This window comes from Tarenaya hassleriana, unplaced genomic scaffold (assembly GCF_000463585.1).
Source record: "Tarenaya hassleriana unplaced genomic scaffold, ASM46358v1 Cleome2, whole genome shotgun sequence".
Classification (NCBI taxonomy): Eukaryota; Viridiplantae; Streptophyta; class Magnoliopsida; order Brassicales; family Cleomaceae; genus Tarenaya; species Tarenaya hassleriana.
The window spans coordinates 666,503-691,677 of NW_010965372.1; the positions used below are offsets into that span (position 1 = coordinate 666,503).

At 35.5% G+C, this 25,175-nt stretch overlaps 7 protein-coding genes across 8 annotated transcripts; 5 read left to right on the top strand and 2 right to left on the bottom strand.

The window, feature by feature from the left end:
* Positions 1-2,305: 2,305 nt before the first annotated feature.
* On the top strand, positions 2,306-4,472 carry LOC104811429 (GDSL esterase/lipase At1g23500-like). The gene is made up of 5 exons (XM_010538118.2): positions 2,306-2,618; positions 2,756-2,883; positions 2,989-3,225; positions 3,677-3,935; positions 4,128-4,472. The coding sequence occupies exons 1-5, from the start codon at positions 2,345-2,347 to the stop codon at positions 4,289-4,291; spliced, it is 1,062 nt and encodes a 353-aa protein (XP_010536420.1). The 5' UTR covers positions 2,306-2,344; the 3' UTR covers positions 4,292-4,472.
* On the top strand, positions 4,348-9,168 carry LOC104813243 (GDSL esterase/lipase At1g23500-like). The gene is made up of 7 exons (XM_010540809.1): positions 4,348-4,363; positions 5,171-5,347; positions 5,708-5,838; positions 5,974-6,210; positions 6,291-6,546; positions 6,642-6,800; positions 9,005-9,168. The coding sequence occupies exons 1-7, from the start codon at positions 4,348-4,350 to the stop codon at positions 9,166-9,168; spliced, it is 1,140 nt and encodes a 379-aa protein (XP_010539111.1).
* Positions 9,169-10,498: 1,330 nt separating this feature from the next.
* On the top strand, positions 10,499-12,592 carry LOC104811430 (GDSL esterase/lipase At1g23500-like). The gene is made up of 5 exons (XM_010538119.1): positions 10,499-10,779; positions 11,282-11,412; positions 11,527-11,763; positions 11,848-12,097; positions 12,374-12,592. The coding sequence occupies exons 1-5, from the start codon at positions 10,536-10,538 to the stop codon at positions 12,535-12,537; spliced, it is 1,026 nt and encodes a 341-aa protein (XP_010536421.1). The 5' UTR covers positions 10,499-10,535; the 3' UTR covers positions 12,538-12,592.
* Positions 12,593-14,466: 1,874 nt separating this feature from the next.
* On the top strand, positions 14,467-15,727 carry LOC104811431 (SKP1-like protein 1A). The gene is made up of 2 exons (XM_010538120.1): positions 14,467-14,886; positions 15,351-15,727. Exons 1-2 carry the CDS (start codon positions 14,560-14,562, stop codon positions 15,522-15,524), a joined length of 501 nt encoding a protein of 166 aa, XP_010536422.1. The 5' UTR covers positions 14,467-14,559; the 3' UTR covers positions 15,525-15,727.
* Positions 15,728-16,667: 940 nt separating this feature from the next.
* On the bottom strand, positions 16,668-20,595 carry LOC104811432 (CO(2)-response secreted protease). Its single transcript, XM_010538121.2, has 9 exons — positions 19,861-20,595; positions 19,511-19,770; positions 19,296-19,407; positions 18,697-19,213; positions 18,531-18,631; positions 18,198-18,440; positions 17,849-17,963; positions 17,535-17,745; positions 16,668-17,440 (listed from the first exon to the last, which is right to left on the bottom strand). The coding sequence occupies exons 1-9, from the start codon at positions 20,016-20,018 to the stop codon at positions 16,857-16,859; spliced, it is 2,301 nt and encodes a 766-aa protein (XP_010536423.1). The 5' UTR covers positions 20,019-20,595; the 3' UTR covers positions 16,668-16,856.
* A 1,284-nt stretch (positions 20,596-21,879) lies between these two features.
* On the top strand, positions 21,880-23,474 carry LOC104811434 (UPF0496 protein At1g20180-like). The gene is made up of 2 exons (XM_010538125.1): positions 21,880-21,986; positions 22,240-23,474. Exon 2 carries the CDS (start codon positions 22,305-22,307, stop codon positions 23,283-23,285), a length of 981 nt encoding a protein of 326 aa, XP_010536427.1. The 5' UTR covers positions 21,880-21,986; positions 22,240-22,304; the 3' UTR covers positions 23,286-23,474.
* LOC104811433 (protein Simiate) lies at positions 23,413-25,160 on the bottom strand. 2 transcript variants are annotated; one of them, XM_010538123.2, is made up of 6 exons: positions 24,756-25,155; positions 24,623-24,671; positions 24,403-24,529; positions 24,134-24,204; positions 23,970-24,042; positions 23,413-23,730 (listed from the first exon to the last, which is right to left on the bottom strand). In XM_010538123.2, exons 1-6 carry the CDS (start codon positions 25,036-25,038, stop codon positions 23,614-23,616), a joined length of 720 nt encoding a protein of 239 aa, XP_010536425.1. In that variant the 5' UTR covers positions 25,039-25,155; the 3' UTR covers positions 23,413-23,613. The 2 variants fall into 2 exon arrangements, with proteins under 2 accessions (XP_010536425.1, XP_010536424.1); XM_010538122.2 differs by having other exon boundaries at positions 24,623-25,160.
* Between the last annotated feature and the right edge of the window lie 15 nt (positions 25,161-25,175).

Genomic DNA, 25,175 nt, shown 5'->3' on the forward strand with positions numbered 1-25,175 from the left:
CATTGACGAAGACTTGTTGATTACAATAACTCGTTGGGGGCAATGTGATGACTGTCCGAAATCTTGAACAAAATCCCATACGGTACTTTAAATTGTTGATTATACGACTCTAATGTTTCCTGATTAATGATTATTGTCAAGATTTTTTGAAATATCGCCCGAGTAATTCTAGAGAATATCGGGTTCTATGGGTAAAAAAAATAACTATTTTTCTATATACCGAGAGATATTCATAGTTTACATTATGTGATTCTATATATATAATAAGATCCCTTAGAGAAATTCATACTTAGAGATGTAAAACGGACTTGGTTCAATTCGGACCAGTCCAATCTGTCTCATATAAGAATTTTTTAGTGACCCAACTCATTTTTTTTAGCAAATCAAAAAATACTTTGTTCATCTTTAATCGTTTTAGCTCATTATATATAGAATATATTATAAAAGATTTAATATCCTAAAATAAGATAGAGTAAAAAAGGCTATAATAAAAATATTAAATATAGTAAAATATTTTAAAATATAAAAAATTTAAAAAAAAATATTTTTTTTCCCGACTCGTGATGACCTGATTTGTTCGGTCTATTTTTTAAGGTCCAAATTTGTGGACTCTAACTCAGTAAAATATTGATTCGCTCGCAAGCTCAACCCGTTTTAATATCTCTATATTGGTCCAATGTTTTCGGAACAGAATAAATCAATATAATAACTATTTTTGATGATCCACAAACATATATAATTATAGTGTTTTCCATATTTTACAATTAATTTCTATTTAATAAATTCGTCTAAAACATTTTGGACGCCTTTACGACATATATAAAATATAATTTATAAATATTTTAGATTTTATATAAAATATAATAAAATTAAATTTAAAATTTTACAAATCTCTAAATTTGATTTTATTAAATATAAAAAAAATTAATATAAAATGTTTGTATTTTAAAAATTAAGTTTTTGTATATAAATGTATTAGAATTAAATTTAATTTTACTACGATATGTTGCATTAAAAATAAATAAACACGCAATTCAAATAAAAAATTATATTAAAAAATGTATTAAAATATAAAAAATTGGAAACAAATATTTAATATATTAGAAAATTATAATACTTAAATTAAAATCGAGTATGTCCTCATACAAAGTTTATGGGTGATAATGTTTAAAGAATATAATTAATATTATAATGTGAAAGAGAGAGTGATTTACTAAAACAATCTAGTAAAAAAGATTATGGTAGATATTTTTGGGTTCTTTGTTAGATTTGGTAACAAATGAATCATTACTTCTAAATTGTAACAAATCTTAAATGCACACAATTAAAATTGTGGAGCAAGTAAAATTTAATGTTATAATAAATTATGGAAAGAAACAAAGTTAATTATAAATAAATTTTCTAATAAAATTGTTGACCCTCAAAATTTGAGGCCATGTAATAATAAATATATTTCATTAAGTATTTTTTATATATATATTCAAATTAGTTTACCATATCTTCGATCCACCTATATCAACTCCGAGTCGGAAGAGAGTTTTACTATAATTAAAGTGTATACTTCTCGTTAAGTTACATACGCTTTTCATGGAATGGTTATTTCGGTTCGTATTTTCAATTTAATTATTTTTGGGTTTGGTTTATTGTGTTCTCAAAAAATTATATAAAACAAATTGGTTCGCTGTGGTTTTTGATCGATTTGATTCGTTTTAACAAAATAAAATTTTAATCGAAAGATTTGATTCAATTGAGTAAAAACCTAAAAATTCAAACCAATATTGAATAACCGTCCGGTTATCCACGATTATTTGATTATTTACTTAACCAAAGGCAAACGGGTATTTCACCTGCTCAACCGATTTGTTATTTAAAATAAGGGAACCATTATATTTCGGTTTAGTTCAATTGGTTATTCAGTTATTAACCGAAATGGTCACCCATACTTGATAAGATTTGTTTTATTAATATTTAAAATAAGGGAACCATTATATTTTGATTTACAGACGAAATGAGAAATTTTGGGAAATTAAAAGTAATTTAAAACCGTTAATACTTTAACTAATTAAATCTAGTGATTCAACCATATATATGTACATTAGTTGGCATTTTATATGGAATTATGATATTCTTCCGACTTTCATATTTTATATATATCTTTATATCCTTCACGCATTTTGTTCTCGTTCAGACAACAAAAGACTATACGCCTGAAAATACTTTTAAAAAGTAATTGCAAACTACCAATACAAGTTTATAAGTATTGAATCTCTGTTTAAACTTAGGAAAAAAATATACTTTGTGGCAAAAAAACAGAGAGAAGAAAACACAAATCTTTCTTTAAGACATGAACTTCTTGGTATTGACGCTCAAGAGGCGCTCTTTCTTCTCCACGATGTTATTTGCATTGATCGCTGCTTGTTTCATTTTCGCGGTTCCTGCCGCCGGAGCAAAAGCGTTTCCAGCGATTTTCGCGTTTGGCGATTCGATTCTTGACACCGGCAACAATAACTTGCTGTTCACGGTATCCAAGTGCAATTTTCCTCCGTACGGAAGAAACTTTCCCTTGAAAAGACCCACCGGAAGATTCGGAAACGGAAGAGTTTTCTCGGATTTCGTCGGTATGTATAATTCGCACCGTATAGTTAAAATAGTTGCCAAAAAAAACACGCAATATATACACAATGACATACATATATATACACACACATACCAATTCGTAACAATATAGCTTCTGACACGAATGTTTTGTATGCAGCCGATGGTTTGGGGATAAAGCGTTTCGTGCCGGCTTTCCGACGTCATCCAGCGAGCAGAGAGCTACGGACCGGTGTATGTTTTGCATCGGGTGGCTCAGGGCTCGATCCCGTTACCTCGAGGATTCAGGTTTAAATAAATAAAAACCATATATCAAAATTAAAGCTTCTAACCATTCTTCGATCTTTTCAACAGCCAAAATCGAGAATTCTTTTAAATTTTTTTTTGGTAAAGGGGGTAATTCACGTGAATGATCAAGTGAAGGACTTCGCGAAGTACAAGGCGAGGCTGAGAGGCGTGGTCGGGACGGAGGCGGGAGTGAGAAACATAGTGTCGAAAGCGGTGTTCTTGATCTCTGCCGGAAACAACGATCTCGGCATTACGTACTACTCCACCACCCTCCGGAGCCTTCAGGCCACTCCGGGTTTATACACCACTCGACTGGTCACTTGGTCCAACCATCTATTTAAGGTAAATTCCACAGAAACTTGTCCAAATGTGTCGTATAAATACCAACATTTCCGAATTGCTAAATAAATATCTCAATTTGATCAATTTATATTCAAATAGATAACAAATTGATTTGATGACGGTGCGAATTTGTGCCAAATAGATACCAAATTGGCTATTTGAAAATTAAGGTATTTGCGTAGCATATTTGGACACATTTTGGTATTTTTATGGAATTTCTTCAAAAAACAAATTATCATCAACAGAATGAATTTTCTCCTCAGCAATGATCAAAGGAGTGGGACTCTTATGTATGCATATACATATATACAATGTGAAAAAACCGAGACATTATCCCGCAATTCTTGTCGATACGTAGATTAACCGGGTTATATAAGTATAGACTACAGTGGCGTGTGAATAGCGCAACGACGACGTGAAATCTTTTTTTTTTTTTGGTTGCGATTTGAAGAATCTGTACAACGAAGGAGCGAGAAAATTCGCGGTAATGGGAACGTTACCGTTGGGGTGCCTGCCGGGGGCGAGAAACAGTATAGCCGGAGGGCCGTTGAGGATGTGCAGTCTTTGGGTGAATAGAGGAGCTCAAAGCTTCAACAGCAAATTGGAAGCAGAGGTTAAGAAACTTCAGTTAACTCTTCCCGGTTCCAAGTTTGTCTACCTCGACATGTACACTCCTATTCATAACATCGTCAAGAACCCTATGAGACATGGTAAATGCTTTGATTACGTGTAAAAAAAACATCATGGTATTCAAGCCAATTTGATTAAGAAACATATATGACTTACAGCAAGATATTCACTAACGAAGAAAGAAACGTTATATGGTTTGAGTCAATAACTTAGGGTTTACCATTTCGAATTTTGAATTCGTTTTTTTTTTCCGTTCGTGTGTATGAAATTAGGGTTTACTCACGTGGCGGATGGCTGCTGCTGCATGCCAACGAGGCCGTTGCCATGCATCGATGTTAATCGCTACGTGTTTTGGGACTTTGCACACCCAACGGAGAAAGTCTACAAGATCATTTCTCCACCCATCGTGGCGAAAATAAAAAAAAGCCTCGCCTGATGAATCTTGGCTTTCAATCTTTGATTGCTATTAATTACATATTTACCACATAAATAATGCATACGTACATACGTAAAGCGATGATGTATATTTGTCCATGCATGTTACAGTCAAATTCACGTGATATCAGATTTGTATCATATAGACATAAATATAAATGAATTCCATGTTGATTTCAACATCGTATAAATCCCAAGTTTATTTAGAGTTGACACTAATAAAATAAATTACTACTAAAAAATTGGCATGAATATTTTCCTAAAAATTGGAAACGATTAAAAGTAAATAAGGGTTTACAAAAAAAATTGAACAAATTTAATTATAAACAAACTAAAAAAAATACGAAGAAAAATTTGCGAAAAATAGTATAAATCATGAAAGGAAAAAAGTATATTATTTGAAAAAAATAAAAATAAAATTTCAAAATGAATATTTTTATATTTTCTTCAAATATAATTTTCAAAAAAAGACTTTATTCTATTCAAAAGATTGACAAAAATGTGGGAGATAATAAGGTAAAAGAGAATATGCGCATAAGGACGGAAAATTAAGGTATGATCTGTCATATCCCTCTTATTTCGCACAATCCTTAATTCACGAGATAAAATAAAAAAGAATAATCGCGGAATCCATTACGTTCATTTTGCTTAAAATTTGCAGTAGATTTCTTAAAAATATTCCCTTGTAATAAATATTCGTTGACCATCTCATTGTATACATATATATATATATACACACACATACACGAACTTCGTCGTTTCTTTGCATCCGATCATTAACGCAGACACAATAAACGCTTTTCTGAAAATATGAACTCGGGATTTATTTTATTTTTGTCATTGTTTTCTGCTTCTTGTTTTTTCTGTGTTGGATCCGCAGGAGAAAACGCAGCGTTTCCTGCGATTTTTGCGTTTGGAGATTCGATACTCGACACAGGTAACAACAACAATCTCCGAACACTATCCAAGTGCAATTTTTTCCCGTACGGAAGAGATTTTATCGGCGGAAAAGCTACAGGAAGATTCGGAAATGGAAGAGTTTTATCGGATATAATTGGTACGTCCTTACATATTTTGGTAATTTTTTTGTATAATAAGAGCATATAAGGTTTTATATTCTAGTAATACATACTAGGGGGTGTCAATTCGAACAGTCCGATCCGATCAGGTCCGAGCTCGCACTCGGTCTGAAAACTTCGGATTCAGGCTTGGACTGGTTTGTATTTTATCAGGTCTATACAGCCAAACGCGCAGCCCGACCCTATCTCGTTCAGAGCCTTCTTTGTACGCATTTTTATAATTTTTTCATTTATTATTTTTAAAAATTAATCGAGTTTTCTTCTTTTTTGAAAATTATTATGTCAAAATATATTTGTTATAATATTTTTCAAAATTTGATTAATTAATTTTTCTGCAGCTGAAGGGTTAGGTATAAAAGATCTTTTAGCAGCATATCGTGACCCGGACCTTTCGAACAACGACATTCGCAATGGTGTATCTTTTGCGTCCGGCGGTTCTGGACTCGACGATATCACTGCTACATCACAGGTGAAAAAAATCATTAGTTTCGATTTTATTAAACAAATACTATGCATTTTAACTAAATTAATTAATTAATATTTAGCACTATAATTTCTAACAATATTCGATTATAATATTCATTTATTTATTTCGATAATTTAGGGAGTTATATGGGTACCAGAACAACTGAACGATTTCAAAGATTACATACAAAAGCTAAACAGTATCGTTGGGAGCGAAGAGAAGACAAAAGAGATTATACTAAATGCTATTTTTCTTATCTCTGCCGGAAATAACGATCTTGCCATCACATATTTCTCTACTTCGTCGAGGAGATTTCAATACACCGTACCTGCATACACAGATCAAATGATCACTTGGACCCGCTCTTTCTTACAGGTAACATAAACATGTAATGCATATTTGGTACGTATAAATACAAAAAACCATATAACATATACCTTTTTTTGTATTTGAAGAATCTCTATGATTTGGGAGCAAGGAAATTCGCGGTTCTTGGAACGTTACCGTTGGGATGCTTACCAGGAGCGAGAAATAGCTTTGGAGGGATATTAAAATTGTGCCTCAACTATATAAACGAAGCTGCCGATATGTTCAACGAAAAGTTATCATTCGAACTTAACAAACTAAACACAACTCTCATTGGTGCAAAGTTCGTCTACGTGGATATGTACCATCCTCTTCTTGATTTTGTCAACAATCCTCAAAAAGATGGTACATTATATGATCTATAAACCCTTTGCTTGTTTTTTTTTTGTGATTAGGGTTTATATGAATGTGAACTCTTTGTTTGATGTTTTTGTCATTAGGGTTTATCAACGTGGCTGATGGCTGTTGTTGTATGTCTACTGTTCCAACACCGTGCATGGATGCGTCTCAATACGTTTTCTGGGACTATGGCCACCCGACCGAGAAATCTCACAAGACGATTGCCCCGAGAATCGTAGAGGAAATCAAAGGCAGCCTCGGTTGATCATCTTGAATTTATACTTAATATGTATTTGTTTCCTATCTTATATATTAGGCAAGATTGTGTAGCTTTTCGTTCATTAAGGGTAGATGGAATTCTCAAGAGCTATTTACAGACTCTAGTCTTCGTTCCTGTTCTTGTCCGAACAGAGTGGAAGACCCTATCCAATGGTCGTTGTCCTTGTTTGTGTTCAAACACAGAAGAGACTCAACCCACATCCAAAGTTGTTTTTTTTAAAAAAAATCTAATTTGCAGTTTCATCGTGTTTCTTTAAAAATAATAATAACTTATCAAATAAAAATGTTTGTTCACCGGAATTATAGTCTATCTATTTTCTTGTTGTATGTTTAGCATTTCATTCCTCTACTATTTATTATAGTATAAAAGATTACGTTTTCTTGACAAAAGAAACATCTTCCATTAAAGTTTTAATGAAGAAATGTTACATATGAACATTTTCATAGATACACACGTACACACACAAACTTCATTGTTTTTTTTTGGATCAGATCATTAACGTAGCCAGTAAAAAAATTTTCGGAAAATATGAAGTCAGGATTGATTTTATTGTTGCCGTTGTTTTCTACTTCTTGTTTATTATGCGTTGGATCCGCAAGGAAAAACACAGTGTTTCCTGCGAGTTTTATGTTTTAGAGATTCGATACTCGATACAAGTAATAACAAAAATCTTCAAACACTGTCCAAGTGCAATTTCTTCTCATACGGAAGAGATTTTATCGGCAGAAGAGCTACAGAAAGATTCAGAAATGGAAGGGTTTTATCAGATATAATTGGTATGTCCTTCTATATCCTAAATATTTCAGAAATTAACTTCGGAATCCGACCTTGTACTTGGAATCCGTAGATATTTGAGTTTCTAGTACTCGTACCAAAAATGATTTCGTAATTTAAGAAATAGTGAAGGTATTTTTGAAGTTTTAAAAAATATAAAATGTATTTTTGTAAATATGTTGGATACTGGCAGAAAACTTGAGATTGCAAAAACCAATCCAAATTTGATTAATAGATAATCTCGATTTATAAACTCAAATTCAAACACCAATTGCTCGATACGAACCCACAAATCAGATCGTATACCAAAAATCGGTTAATAAACATTTTTTTAATTATAATAGATCGATCATTCAAATCAAATATAAAATAAAAATTTTATTGGAAATTAAATTGTGTACAAAATTTGGACTTCCTTCTTTTTCGATAATTAACATGTAAAAATATATTTGCTACAAGATTTTTCATAATTTGATTAATTTGTTTTTTTTTCAACATGTTAGGAATAAAAGATCTTTCATCAGCATACCGAGTCCCAAATCTTTCAAACAACGACATTCTAAGTGGTGTTTCTTTGCTTTCGAGGGTTTTGGACTCGATGATATCACTGCTCGATCCCAGGTTAAAAATCGTTACTTTCGATTTTATTAAATAAATATTCTGTTTTTCAATAAATTAATAAATATTTTGAACTACAACTTCTATAATCATATTCAATTATAATATTTACGATTTATTTTATTTCAGTGAATTGGGGTTTAGGGTTTAGGAAAGTGAGAAAAAAAAAAGCAAAAGAGATTATATCAAAGGCTTTTTCTCATCTCTAATGGAAATAATAACTTTGCAATAACGTATTTCTCTACTTTATTGAGGAGTTCTCAGTATATCGTACATGCGTACACAGATCAAATGATCGCTTGGACCTGATCTTTTTTACGGGTAACAAAGATAGAATGAAGATTTGGTACGTATAACTATAAAAAAATCATATAACATATACGTTGTTTTTGTATTTGAAGAATCAGTATGATTTGGGAACGAGAAAATTCGCGGTTCTTGGAATGTTGTCGTTGGGATGATTACCTAGGGCGAGAAATAACTTTGGAGGGATATTAAAATTGTGCATCAACTATATAAATGAAGTTGCCTATATGTCTAACGACAAGTTGTCATCCGAACTTAACAATCTAAACACAGCTCTCACCGGAGCAAAGTTCGTCTACATGGATATGTACAATTTTTTTCTTGATCTCTTCAACAATCCTAAAAAAGATGGTATTTCCTTGTCAATCCTTTCAATGTATTAATCATATAGATGTACGAATTATGATTTATAAACTTTTTGTTTGCTATTTTTGTGATATGGGTTTATATGACTCTTTACTCTTTGTTTGACATTTTTGTGATTAGGGTTTATCGATGTGGCTGGTGGGTGTTGTTGTATGGCTACATCTCCAATATTGTGCATGGATGCATCTCAATACATTTTCTGGGACATTGGTCATCCGACCGAGAAATCTTACAAGACGATTGCCCCGAGAATCGTAGAGAAAATCCAACGCAATCTTGCTTGATCATCCTGAATTTATACTTGTGTAGGTAAGATTGTGTAGCTTTTCGTTCAGCTAAAGAATAAAGTTTCAATGATTTGATCAGTTAGAGACTGTAGCTTATGAAATAACTATTTTACATGACCCATGAAAATATAATTAATTTGGTCCAACATTCTATATATCTATATGCCATTAAATTAGGATATATCTTTATTAGTTTAATTTATATAAAAAGGAATGAACTCACGCTTGGTAAAAATATATATAGATATTCCATGGTTTGTAATTAATTTACCCATCAAAATCATTAATTGCAAAATATTTCAAATAATTACATTATTTTTTTACTTATAAATAAATAGGAAAAGAAAAGCATACTAGATTGTAGAATTGGTTACAACATGTAATATTTTCAACGGATATATATTTGGAAATATTTTCAACAGATTTTTCACGTATTTCAATGGTGTTTCAATGACGAGTTCCGTTAAAATTCCGTAAAAAAATTCAACGGATTATCGTTGGAAATTTTAGTTGAAAAATTTTAACGAGATTCCAACAGATTTCGATTGAAAAATTCAATTAAAAATATCTAACGACATTTTCAATGAAAATCCGTTAAAAAATTCAATGGATTACGATTGAAAAAATCATTGAAATTTTCAACGGAATTTAAACGGATTTTGGTTAGAAATTTCAACGAATTCCGGTTGAAAAAATCGATTGAAATTTCCAACGGAATTTCAACGGATTTTGAATGGAAATATCGATTGAATATTTTTCAATTGAATTTCAATGGATTTGATTTGAAAATAGCATTCTAAAAATATGCATATATATATATATTTATATGTATATAAGAATGTGTATACCAATATACCAATATATATATATATTTTATATATATGTATATGTATTTAAATATACATTTTTGTATAAGTATGTATATATTGCGTATATACATATGTTATATAAACATATCATGTCTACATATAATAGTAGAACAAAAAGAAATTTAAACACCAAATTCAAATTTATATTTTTATATTTCTTCAAAAAGAATTTAGAAAAAAAAGAAAGAAAGAAATTCTATTCAAATGGGTAAACCAAAACGTGGAAGAGAATGAGATAAAAGTGAGGATTTTCTTAAATGTTTACCTTAATCATTTTGACATTATTTATAGATATAATGTTTTTATAAAGATTTATAGATATAAAATACAATCTTAGAATATTTATTGTAAATATCTAAAACATAAAAATAAAATCTAACCTATGTTAATCTTAATATATATATATATATGCTTTCACATCTGGAACATTATCATTTCTTTAGGTCCATCATTCACATAAACAAAGAAAAAAAAACACAAGCATTTTCTGAAAATATGAATTTGGGACTTATTATATTGTTAGGGTTTTCTGCTGCTTGTTTGTTATGCGTTTCATCCACAAGACAAAATGCAGTGTTTCCTGCGATTTTTGCATTTGGAGATTCGATACTCGATACAGGTAACAACAACAATCTTCAAACACTATCCAAGTGTAATTTCTTCCCGTACGGAAGAGATTTTATCGGCGGAAAAGCTACAGGAAGATTCGGAAATGGAAGAGTTTTATCGGATATAATCGGTACGTCCTCACACATTTTGATACTTTTGATGTATTATAATAGAGGCATACAAGTATGACATTCAAATAATATATACCCATGGTACGATACGTATAGATTACGGATACCCGAGTTTTGATTATTCATGCCAAAAACAATTTTGTAATTTTAAAAAATATTAAGAGACCTTTACCAAAAAAATATTAGAGGAATTTTGTAGTTTAAAAATATTAAAAATATTTTTTTTTTTGTAATTATATAAGATATCCACAGGTGATTATTGTAAAACCCATATCCGAATTCGATCTGTTTATTGATAATTTTGTTGTACCCTAATAGACACTTTTATGTTGTTTTTTTACAATATAAGAACCTTTTAAATATTACATAAAACAAAAATCCCAATGGGAATTAAATTATAGGTCTACAAGATTTGTGCTTCCTTCTTTTGTGAAAATTTATATGTCAAAATACATCTTCTACAATATTTTTCATAATTTGATTAATCAATTTATTTTGCAGCCCAAGGATTAGGAATAAAAGATCTTTTATCAGCATACCGAGACCCAAACCTTTCAAACAACGACATTCTCAGTGGTGTTTGTTTTGCGTCCGGCGGATCTGGATTAGACGATATCACTGCACGATCACAGGTGAAAAATCATTGTAAATTCTTTCTTTTTCACTAAATTAATTAATATTTCAGACTATAATGTGTAATCATATTTGATTTAATATTTATTTAACTATTTATTTCGGTGAATTAGGGAGTTATATCGATATCAGACCAATTAAGTGACTTCAAAACATATCTGAAAAAGCTAAACAATGTCACTGGAAGTGAAGAGAAAGCAAAAGAGATTATATCCAAGTCTCTTTTTCTCATCTCTGTCGGAATTAACGATTTTGCCCTCACGTATTTCTCTATTCTGTCGAGAAGATCTCAATACAACGTACCCGAATACACCGATCAAATGATCACTTGGACTAGATCTCTCTTACAGGTAACAAAAATATATAATAAATATTTAGTTCATATAATTACAAAATATCATATAATATACACGTTTTTGTTGTTATGTTTCAAGAATTTGTATGAACTAGGAGCGAAAAAATTTGCGGTGTCTGGAACGTTACCGCTAGGATGCGCACCGGGGGTAAGAAATAATACCATTGGAGGGTTATGCATTAACAGTATAAACAAAGCTGTAGAAATGTTTAACGGCAAGTTATCTACTGAACTTAACAATCTAAACGCAAATCTCATCGGTGCAAAGTTTGTCTACATTGATCTGTACAATTCCGTTCTAGATCTCATCAACAATCCTCGAAAAAATGGTAAGTCCGATCAAATCTCATCAATATATTCATCATATGGAAGTATATTTTATTATTTTTTGTTTGATTCTTTTTGTGATTAGTGATTATATGATTATAAATACATATTCTGTAATTGGGATTAATATGATTAAAAGTACGTTGTATGATTTATAAACTCCTTGGTTGCTTATTTTAGTATTAGGGTTTATATGATCGTAAACTCTTTCTTTGTTTCTTTTGTGATTAGGGTTTATATGATTTGTAAACTCTTTGTTTGTTTATTTTTGTGATTAGGGTTTATTCATGTGGCTGATGGGTGTTGTTGTATGTCTACGGTTCCAATACCATGCATGGACGCATCTCAATACGTTTTTTGGGACTTTGGACATCCGACCGAAAAAACTTACAAGACAATTTCCCCGAGAATCGTAAAGGAACTCAAGGACAATCTCGCTTGATAATTTTCGATTCTTAAAATGTTATATCTTTCTCGTTTTTGTTTTCTATGTGATATTAGGTTTTTGTTAATAAAACAGTAAACTTTTTAATCACGTAACCTCTAAAGGTTCTAATCTTCGAACAATTCTAGAAAACAAACAAACTAATTACTTGAAAGATATATAACCAAGTTTTGAAGATTTGCAAATGTAGAATATTTGTGTTACATTGAACCAAATAAGACGCTTGTGTTGTCGTGTTTGAAGGAGATTAATTAATATTTCATACACACAAAAATCTAATGTGGCAGACAACAGATATACGGTACTTATGTGATTTCTCTACTCAACAAAATTGTATATAATAAATTTCTCCCTTGTTAGATGCATAGTTTTATATCCATAATTCAAACAACAAAACAAATCCGGAAATCAAAGAAAACTTCTCACGGGAGTAGTTCACGACACCTATATTAAATCTTACAATCAACGAAAAAATCTTATATTTTAATCTGAGAACTCGAGAAGCTGCTTCTTTCGATCGGGCTAGGATGAAATGGAAATTTGGTGGAAGTTTACAATTTGCACTCAATTTGTTTTGTGACGACTATTTACATTTAAGGATGAAGGCTTTAAAATAAAATTAGCTTTTTAGATTCAAGAACAAAAGCAAGAGAGAGTACTAACAAATTAAAACATCTGAAAAATTGGGATCCAATCGGAGTAGGCCATCAGTTGTAGCTGGTTAAGAAGGATGATGTTTTTGTCCCAGGTCTCGTGTTCGAGCGGCTATTGGAGAGAAATGATACAATATAATTGTAATAAGGTTATCTTCTGATTCAGAGTATATGTAATTGGGTCGAAGATTCAGTGAACCAATCTGATTAACAAAAAAAAATGTGAAAAATTGGAAGGTTCGAAGCCGATACGAGAGCATAACTCAATTATTTATATATTATAATTGATTATTAAATAATGTGAAGAAGAAGAACCAAATATAACTCCTAGACAATGAATTAAGCAAAAGAACACATAAATATAATGTGGTGTTATCTAATTATTATAAAAAAAATAAATACAATGTGGCGTTATTGCGATAAACCAATACTGTGAAAAAGAATTTGGGATACAAATGAAAGAAAATCGAATGCATTTAAGAAGTACATTTAATAATTTACCAAAAAAATGCATTTAATAATTTAGAAATAACAAATACATTTACCAAAACAGTTACGGCGAGCTCGATTTCGAATTTTATGTGATAAAATTGGACTTATCACAAATAATTTATCTTGAGGGACATATGAAGATATTACAAATCTAGCTAAAGATATTACGAATATTTTCTAGAGATTAATACTAGATTTACATTTAATTGTATTTATCTTTATTGGGGTTCATCTCATACCATAACTTTTGTACGTCTATATATTTTTTTTCAAAATTAAAAATTAATAAATGTTTAATAAAAATTATTTTCAAAATTAAAAATTAATACATTCTCATTAAAACATTTTAATAACTATCATTTTTTGCATGATATTTGAATTAAAAAGTTTAATACTTTAATAAAAAAAAGTCACCACAGCAAAAATAAATATCCTTAAGAAAAAAAATTGTGACCCTAGTTCGAACTACACGTGTCTTCTCATTTATTTTCTTTCTTCAAATGTTTAATTAAAGTTATAAATAAATATATTTAACTTAACGAAATAAATAAATAAATAAATTTATGAAGATTATAGTTTTTTAGAAAATAATGGTTTTTTTGTTTTATAAATAATTGGGGTTTTAATTGGATCCTTTCTAAAAATTTAGGTTTTTTAAATACTTACAAAAAGGAGATATTCCATTTTTTTTTGTATTTAAACGAGACGCATGCGAATTTATTTCCAAAATAATATTCACCAATTCCTAGTCTAATTGGGCCCCTATAAATATATCAATTGAGCGTGTCCTCGTGACTCAACGATCGCCAATCAGCGCGAACATCATTGTTAGCCCTTCTTCGCCGTCTTCGTCTCTTTTCCGGCAACCGAAACGATGTCGTCTGCGGTGGAGAGGAAGATCATCCTGAAATCCTCCGACGGAGAGGCCTTCGAAGTCGACGAGGTCGTTGCGTTGGAATCGCAAACCATAAAGCACATGGTCGAAGACGACTGCGCCGACAATGGAATCCCGCTCCCAAACGTGACAAGCAAGGTCCTCGCGAAGGTCATCGAATACTGCAAGAAACACGTAGACGCTGCCGCCGCCAACAATAGCGAGGATTGCGTCGGTGGCTCCGCAGGGGGCGACAAAGACGACCTCAAGGCCTGGGATGCCGAGTTCGTCAAAGTCGATCAGGCCACGCTCTTCGATCTCATCCTGGTTGGTGATTTCTGGCGTCCTTTTGTCTTTGATTTGTTTGTTCTTTTGTTTTCTGAATTTTAGGGTTTTCGATTGGGTAATTAGTTTTTGTTAGGGGTATGGTTTCGCGTATGAAATCGAATAAGAATTTTATTGTATAGAAGAATTTTTCTGATTTGCGGCGGTGTAGTAGGGATCATAATTAACATAATCTCTTTCTATAGTTGGCGAATTTGATTTCCCTCTGAAAATTTTCCAAACCTGATTTGATTGGATAAGATCTCACAGACATGTTCAATTGGGTGATTAAGTAATCGTATTGGATCAGAAATATGTAGTATGAGCGGAGTTCTTCTGATTTTCGGGGGTTTATAATTAGGGTTCATCGTGCACATGATCTCTTTCTTTTGCTGACGAATTCAGGTTTTTCGCCCAATTGATGTTTTTTGCCGATGGGTCTGATGGTTTTTGTGGGCATATTGCAGGCTGCTAATTACCTGAACATCAAGGGCCTTCTTGATCTCACTTGCCAGACAGTGGCGGATATGATAAAAGGCAAAACTCCCGAGGAGATTCGCAAGACGTTCAACATCAAGAACGATTTCACGCCTGAGGAGGAAGAAGAGGTTCGCCGTGAGAATCAATGGGCGTTTGAGTGATAGATGGCTCCACTGTTTGATTGGCCCTTTTTTTTTTTTCTCTTCTCTCTTTTTCTTTTCCTCTTTAATGAAGTTCATCGGTTTGCAATGTGGCTAGAAAGAACTGGTTGTTTGTTTTATGCGCAAGATCTTGTTGCTTTTGGATAATTTAGAAATGCTAGTGTGATTCATTTGCTTTTTCAAAATCTTATTCCTCTTCATCACTTTGTATGCATTTTGTTTCCTTCTATGCTTTTCTCTACATCTTCTTTGTTTATCAAAGCCAAACTCGATGGTATGTGCCGCATTTGTTGGTTACAGCGAACGGACTGTGTATGTTGTTACTGTCCATTTGATCAGGTGATTGAGCCAAGTTCATCACTCTTCGGCGTGAAACTTGAGTCCTTCTTTCTTCAACTCTCCCATGATCTGAGGCAGCTATTCTTTGTAATCTCATAGAGTGTATCTCTGGTTAAGTTTGTCACCGTTCTGTTACTTCTTCTGGTTTCTTTGTCCTTTAGGGCAAGCTCTGTAAACCATAGGAAAGGTTTATGAGGGTCTGGGGGCGGTCTGACTCAGTATCCTTGGTTGGAAAAGGGATTGGATTAGGTAAGTTAGAAATCAAGATTGGTCTGAGCAAAACCAGGTGGTTTGTTCTCCGAGATATTTCTGATCTGTGATGACTGTATCCGTGGTAGCAGAGATAATTTACGTAGTCGCGATGGGCAGTCCTGGTTGCAGGGGGTCCAAATGCAGTGACCTCCCAAGCCCCAAAATCGTAAGACATGGTTTTGTAACCCTTTATCCATAGTTACAGGAGATCCAACGTTGTTTGTCTGTACAGCCGAAGGTTGATCGAGTCTCGGGTTAATCATGGCTCTGGTCAATAACCCAAACCGATTTATTGACTTGAAATCGTACCTGTTGTCATGTTGGCAGATCTGATACTCCGAGAAGGGCTGCTGGATTTGACAACAGCAGCAATCCCCAAGACGCGAGGGCATGGCTGAAGAGTGGCGGTGGCTAGCCTTCTGGTGTTCATTACATGAGTTTTACTTTCTGTCAGTTTCCCTGATTTAAACTTTGGAATCTTAGAAAAGGGCCTTTACATTGAGAAATATGCTAGTTCTGGTGCCGATTTTTGGACAGAAGAGGTTGTTAATATTTGTTAACTCTTGTTCTAGTGAGGCTTTCCTTTATTAGATTATCTGTGCCTCCATCTTTTGATCTTATTACAGTCGTCGGAATCAGAAATCATTTCGTGTTTAACTAAGTTTGATTTACTTGAGCTTGCATTACCTTATTTGTTCTATGTTTAATTTCACATTCATTACAAAGGACGTTTACAGGTACTCAGCTGGTGCTGCTACTTTCACTACTCACTACTATTGGACTTCTGACCTTGTACTTGCCGTTCGACCAAGTAATAGAGCTGAACACATCTTTCTTAGGCGGAGACGAGGCCGAGGCCGCAGAGACTGTCACTTGGTACGTCGACTTCTCTCCATCTTTCGTGAACCGAAGTTTCTCTGGTGTCACTTGAATGTTAAGACTGGGTGTTGCTTCGACGCTGGCTGTATACACGGTCTCGCCATCACCCCCTACATTGGTCACTGTCCTGCTCAATCTCCTGCTCTCGTTGCCTCTAAAACTCGAGATTGCGATCGACGGGTAATTGATGTTGGAGATCAAGTCTACTTTGGAATCACTCGGGCAAGTGAAATTCTCTGGAATCACTTTTGCTATCGTCTTGATTATGGTTACGTTGTATCCATGGTAGCAGAGGAAGTTCAAGTAGTCGATAGGAGTAGTCTCGTAAACCAATCCTGGCTGCAATGGTGCTGTTGTGCTTAGTTCTCCTGCTCCATAGCCGTAAGGCATAGCTTCTGCTCCGGTTTCAGTCGTTATAAGGCCTTTATCGTTGTTTGTTTGAGTTGCTGTCATACGGACAAAAAGAAATTATGTTACGGAACATGCGATAATCTCGACAGATGTTGTGTCATAATTGCTGATAGTTTTCAGAAGACTGACCTGTTGTCATAATTGCTGATCTGATTGCAGAGGAGCTCCATGTCGGGCGTTGTGACTTAACCATGGCCGCAACAGCAGAGACGTGAGGAGTCGCCATTGAAGTTCCCGATATCACGTTGTACTGAGGAGGCGGCTTTCCTTCCAACGTAACACTCGGGTCGTTCCCCGTCCACGCTGCGAGTATTGCAACACCTGGTGCCGAAATATCGGGCTGCAGTTCGGAAACAAATGTTAAAAAGGGCACTAATCAGTACAAAACTGTCTCTTCCCTCTCCAAATCTTAACAGTTTCCTTTCATTGAAATGATACTTTTCCTTGAGAATGTTTCTCGTGAGACCCGAAGGACCTCTGGAAGAGAAATACGCAACGGCAGGCGCAGGCTTGAATTTCTCAATTGTTACGGTTGGGTGAATCGTCGCAATGGGTTCCCTGCAACGTACGGTAATATCGACAAAGTTCATTACCATGTTATACAATACTAAGATTTAGTGAGTTCTGTAGTGTTTCTTGATGGGCTGGGCGCGGTTAGGTACCCGGATTTTTGGAGGCGTTATCTCGGTTTGGGTACCCACTACCCAGTGTATCCGAACCCGTGAACTTGAACCTGCGGTTCAGGTTCTTGCCCGAGAACCGGCACCCAGCCCCGGTTCCTCGTGGACATACCTGGTTGAGTTGAGATAGGAGAAGAGTTCCTCCGCATCCTTTGAACTGATGACAGTTGTGGGAAATGTACCGTAAGTGCTAGCAACCGACCTCGTTCTGTCGTCCACGAAAACGCAACCGATACCTCCTTTGCTTTTAACCTCCTCCATCGCATTCGTTGCATAAGTCGTTCCATCCGCGTTCTCGCACACCACGATCTTCCCCTTCACCGTCTCTCCATCAAGCGTTCCAAATTCGCAACGCCTGAGAGATCGGTTTTCGGATCGAAACGACACAGAAACATGTAAGTTTCTCAGTATTAGATATGTTTCATTGTTACATCTTAGTCTTTACCTTGCTGAATCTACTGAAGCATCAGTGCTCTTTGCTGATTTTCCATGGATCAGAGGATGATCAGGAGATTTACTTATGTCTGCGAAGTTTATACCTTCACCCTGCAAAAATCCATGGCGATGAGTTATATCCTTTAGATCCATGGCGATGTATAAATATCGGTCACCTTGATGACTTTGTTGCTTCCAAGCACGACGTCGGACTCGAAGTCTCTGTCGATTGTGGTGGCTGCGACGGTCAATATCCATGGTGCGGAGTTCACGACCGTTCCTTCCCCCGGGCCGTCGTTACCAGCGGAACATATCACCATGATCCCTTTCTCCACCGCATGAAAAGCTCCGATGGCGATAGGGTCAGCGTTCAGCTCGATCTTAGCCCATGATGGAGCACCGAGCGACAGCGAAAGTATATCGACCCCATCGGCAATGGCGTCGTCGAAGGCAGCTAAAATGGAGGAGCCGGCGCATCCATCGGGCGTGCAGACTCGGTACATGGCGATCCTTGCAGCCGGGAATCCGCCTTTCGCTGTTCCCGAGGCTACCCCATAGTAGGACGCGTTCTCCACGACTGCTCCGGCCGCGGTGGACGCCACGTGAGAGCCGTGGCCGATCACGTCTCTCGAGGTATAGTAATCACCGTCCTCATCTTCCGGATCTTTATAGAATCTGGCTCCAATGATTTTCCTGTAGAAAACCCGACAGGATTTAAGATTCAACAGAAGCAGAAAAAAGGGTCTAGAGCTGTAAGATTGATCAAGAAACTCACTTGTTGCAGTTAGAAGAGTTGAAGTCCTTCGCTTCCACGCACGTCCCTTTCCACCGAGACGGGATCGGACCCATCTCTTTGTCGTAGAAGCTCGCTGATTCCGGCCATATCCCTGTTTCCATTACATTGAACTCACTTTCAGACATTCATCTATGCAGGAGAAAAGCTAGAAAGGAATGCAGAAGAGAGAGCGAGAGACAAGAAAGCTCACTCACCCGTGTCCAGAATGCCGATGATGCTGTCATAAGACGAGGAGTCCGAGCCCGAGGAAGAACGTGGACCCGAGTCAATCTTCACCGCGGTTTGATACTTGAGGAAATCCCAAGAACGTGTGGTGTGAAGCTGAAAGGTCGGGTCGGGGAAAACAGACACAACACCCTGTTTCTTGGCTAAGGTCTCAGCCTCTTCCGCTGTCAGACGGGCCGCGAAACCCGAGAACCCGTGTTTGTACACGTGCAACACAGCGTTTTCCCTCCTACAAAGAACCAGAAACAACAAAAAGACTCAAGAACGAGGTCTCATCGCATGAACCGGTTTTTCTTTTCGATTTTATGAAGTGTTGGACCTCTTAAACATGGTGTTTATGAGTATCTGAGCTTTGTTAGATTCCGTCGCAGGAGATGCAGATCCCATGTAGACTATGTAAACTCCATCACCAGATTTCACTGCTTCGGTTAAGAGACAGTGTAAGAACAAGAACAAGTACAAGGTTAGGCCTTTCATGTGTCACTGCTCTGTTGTAGTGTATGGCTTTGTCATTCGTTTATTCCATATAACGATGGGTATTTATAACGGTGGTGACAAAGTGGGCATTGTTACAAAAAAAAAAAAAATGGAAGAGCCATGGAGAGTGGGGCTTTGTGTAAGTTAATGGTTATCCCACTTTGGGGCTTGGGTGGTTTCTGAATCGGGCATAGTGAGACTGGTAATTTCCCAAAAGATAATGTCTTCATGCCTTAGTGATCCACCCACTATCTTCTCCTCCATTTCATACATCATATGATGTATTTATATATAGTGCGTCTCTGAACGCGGCTGTCTCTGAGTGGCCACATGTCGGATCTGTTCTTTCCGGTCACAGATGGTTCGAACGAACGGTGCGGTGCATATATATATATATATATATAGCTCAAGATTGGATTCCTCAACCGATAAGGGAGCAATTGGATTCGAGTCCTCATTTGAAGAGGTCCATTCACATGGACTTCTCCGATTTTCTAGACGTAGCCGGACCAAAATTATGGTGAACTTCTGGATTGTCAATATATATATATACACACGCATATGTTTCTAACGTTCCAAATTACTTGAGACGAGTTGTGATATTCATCATAACAACTTTTGTAATATATTGTGCCAAAAACTTGTGCAAGTATATATTTGTATGTGAGCTCGTGGGAATATGTATAAAGCTTCGTATTAGTAATTTTGACAGCAATATAGAGAAAAACAATAAATTTTTTTAAACTTTGTTTTTGGGGGAAAATACTCTAAAAAATTCACCAAGATTTTTTAAAAAATCCTTATAAATAATGAATTTCGTAATTTATAAAAAATAATGGTTTTTATAAGTTCATGAGTTTATATAGGTGATTGTCCATTATTTTTACTCTGTTTTTCCTCATTTTCTTATGTAGTGTTTCAACATTTAATATGGATTCTACAAAATCTTAAATGAAATCATAAGATTATATCATTGAAGACCACAAGATATATCATAGAATATGTTTCTTTATTTAATCCGACTTGTAAGTTGGTAGGTATTTGTTGTTAAAAAATCAGATAGACTGTCAAATAATCTAGTTGAAGGATCATATCCTTAATAGAAAAATTGTATTTATTTATTTTTTCCCTACTTTGATAGCAACACTTAAATAAGTGGTGACTTGGTGCTACTTGGGGGAAGATTTGTGGTTGGGATTTATAGGGGTATATATAATCTTAATTTTATAGATAACTTTTTTCATCTTAATCTATTAAATAAATTTTTAATCAACTCTAAATTTATAATTAACAGTTGTGTTAAAAGCCATTATTCAACGGGTTTAAATCATTTACCAATTAAGTTTTACTGGAAATCTAGAAATAATTCGTTTCGGTTGTTACATAGTCCAGATCACATTATGTAATCTGTATAAAATATTAAAAACTATAATATCCACGTCAGATAAAAAAAAGGTACACGTGGCACACATATACATATTAGAAAAAACGTACGAGGAACTCCAAAATTCCATAATTTTTGGGGAAAAAACAAACATTCCCTTTTTTTTCTTTTATGCCTAAGAATAAAATAAGGAAAATAAAACAACTAAACATGAGGGAATACGGTTGCAAAGCAGCAAAAGTCATGACGGTGAAGACAAAACACGCACCGTGTGAAGGAAGCTAACGTGCGCTATAAGTCATCATTTTAGCAAAAATCTACTAAGCAGAGCTAACATCCGCCATCTCCTTAGCTGTCGCTTCTCGAACTTCTTTTTCTTCTCCTTGCCTTCCTCCTCTCTCTCTCTCTCTCTCTCTCTTCTACCCAATCAAATCTTTATACATGTATATATACACACAGATACACACACAGTCACACGCAGATACAAATTCTTTTGTATATATATATAACCATAAAGATCCGTCTTTGTCTTTCATTCGGTTTCGATATCGAGTTCTCGTCAAAGTCTTCCTCTGCAAGAAAAGGTAAGTGTTTTTTTTGTAGTCTCTCCGTTTTTTTTGTCGTCGGTGGTTCTTTATGTGCTGAGCGTATATATATACGTATATATACAATGAATGCTTTTTTTTTTCCTTCATTCCCAAAAGGGTATTGAAATTTCTGGATTGTTTTCAGTATGTACGTTCATTTTGTACGCCATGGATGCTCAGTTACATGAACATGTATGCGCATCATGTGTATTTGACTGTTGTGTTATGTTGCCGTCGTCTTCTTCTGAAGCAGGAAAACCCCAGAAGGAAAGCGTTAGAAACTTGACGACAAAGGTAAGTGTGAGCGGAGAATACATGGAAGCAGAAGGACAATTAGGAAGGACATCCTGTGACAGACTCTCTTCTTCTCCGACATCATCGTCGTCGTCGTCGTCATCTGCTCTCAGTTTCCAAGAACAGTTATCCGATTACTTGCTCGAGCCTCGCCAAGAAACCATACATTCCCTTATGCAAGAATCTTGTTTCCACAGTATGCTCGTCAAGTTCTTCGATTCTAGCTCCGAGGCAAGCTGTATCTGCCAATCTATCCTCAAATGGCTACACCAAATCCGGGTTAATCACAGGAAGATCGAAAGGGTTATCAAGATCTGCAGAAAGGCTTGCCATGGTGAAAGTACAGATCGTTTTCCCGAAAAGATTTGTACTGTGGTATTCAGAGAGCTTTCAAGAATCGCATCGTTGGAAAACCCATTGTGCGTCATCAACAGTGAAGCCGGGTTTCGCTGTTTACGTGACTCAAATGTGGATTTTTTCTCGAGGTTGATGTCGAAAAGGAGAAGAATCAGAAGGAATGTTAAGTTCTTTAGGTTCTGCAAGAAATACGGAGGCTATGGCCTGGTTATTTCGAATAGCATTCTTGCAGTACCGCCATTGCTAGGGTTATGCTCTTTGGGAATGCTGAGGAAGAAGAAGAAGATCAAGAGAAAGATGAACAAAACAGATGTGTTGGAGAAACTCGGTACCCAACTCGACATTGCGGCCAAAGGGATGTTCATACTGATAAATGACTTCGACACGCTGAGTCGCTTGGTCGGAAGACTGTACGATGAGATCGAGCACAGGAAAACTGTCGCTGCTATGTGCGTGAAGAGTCAGAAACCCGAGGTTTTGATGGAAGCGGTGAAAGAGTTCGATTCCCACGAGCAAAGATTCTCAGAACAGTTGAAGGAGCTTGAAGAACATGTGTACCTGTGTTCCCACACCATCAACAGATCAAGAAGACTTGTCTTGGAACAGATAACTGGCTCTCCTCAAGCATTGGAGCTATGTTCTTGATTCTTTGATTCTTTTGTTCATCCATTTGTTTATATTGCTTCTTTGTTTTGTTTTTTGCCGGTTTACCTACAAAAGGGTACATGAAAACGGCTCTAGAAAGAACTTTTTTCTTCGCCTGCTCAAGAAAAAATATCCAAACAAATGATCTTCTGGGGATGTATGAATATCAGATAAGGTTACAAGGCTGCAGATCTTTTATGCTCTCAACCTAATCAGACACTAACCTCGAACATAATCAACTTCGGAGCAAAACTTTGTAGAAAAGAAATCGAACCGGTTTCCTTATGTGGATTCGAGCAAATGGAAGCCATTGAAAACAAAATATATATCATGAAGATGGCTCTTTTCTTTTCTCGTATTCTTCGAGAGTCAATAGGGATGCTTTGTTCTTGAGCCAGTTTGCAGGTTTTGGCATAATTATTGCAATATAGCCTTCTCGATCAGCCTGCAATTAGAAGTTGGGAATAAGCATGAACACAAGCTTGAACACAATGACTTTTTGGTGTTTAAAAAAGCAAAGAGAAGATGATCGGTCTATTCGGATCATTCTACAGTTCAATCGATTCACATAGCCACATTAGCCATAGCACGAGCATCATCATTGTTAAATATATTATACTGAAGCCAGATTTCCATGTCTGAATCATGTAGAATCTAGTCATAATAACAAAATCTTTGCCTTACCGATGAATTAAGAAGCTCCGGATGCTTGATTAATCTATCATTCACCTCTAACAAAGAACCTTTAACACAGCACCTAGCAAAAAACAATGGAGAAACTTCATCTTTTCGCAGAAATTTGGGGCTAGGACTGAAATAACAGCAACGGAACTAGAAACGTTATTTACCTCACGATGTAAGAATCTTTTGCAGTGGAAACTTTACACAATGCGGTATTGGATTCAAACTGCTGAGCATTCTGCACAAGAAAGAGGTGGAAAAACGCTTTAGAGCTCAACCAAGAACAAACAGAGGCATCAACTGAATAGTGATTACAACTAAAACTCCGATTTTGATTTGAAACCGCTCACGCCAAGTTCTACTAATCCAACACTAAGGGCATTCAAGAAATTGATAATATTCTCATGTTTAGATGGAAAAAAAAATGAACAATGACCTTCTTACGCTTGCCGGTGACCTTCATGCCACTACGATCAGACTTCCCGACATTGAAATCGACGGCAATGATTCCACCTTCATCCTTAAACGCTATATGTGTCGGAGCCAATCCAATCACACACAATCTTCAAAGTACAAGTAAGAACCTTAGGTTACTTAACATATAATTTAACAAAATGGGTAAGATGAACAACAAAAAGGAGCAAGCTTTAACAGACCCATTAGCGTGGCGATAGACGTATTGATCATGCCCCGGCTTCATAAAATCTGCGTAACGAGATACAACAAAAGGGTGCATTCGCAGGGAAAATTTGTGAAAAGGGCTTATGAAAAAATCAGCTGAATCTGAACCTGGGGCGAAGAATGAGGCGAAATTGACATCAATAGCAGAGGGAGGACGAACAGGAAGATCTCTGACATCCGAGAGAAGCAACATCCTCAATCTCTCGTCGTCATGTTTCTCTTTCTCTTCATCTTCTTCTCTTTCTCGTACTTGTTCCCGCCGTTGTTGCTGCTGCTGTCGTCGTTCTTCTTCTTCCACCACCACCGCTTCGCCGTGTCGCTGTTGCTCAGTCAATTCGATTTCATTCTCGATTTCAGCACTCCTTGGTTCCTCTGTCACCTGATTCTCCATTGCCGTGAGCAAATCGACGGTCGTGAGGGTTTCAGTTCAGTTTTCAGAGTGACGAGTTTTAACCCCTTCTCTGGCCGCGAATCGCGACGGCAATTGAAATCGGAAGCATATATCGACCCGAACCGACCCGACCCGGA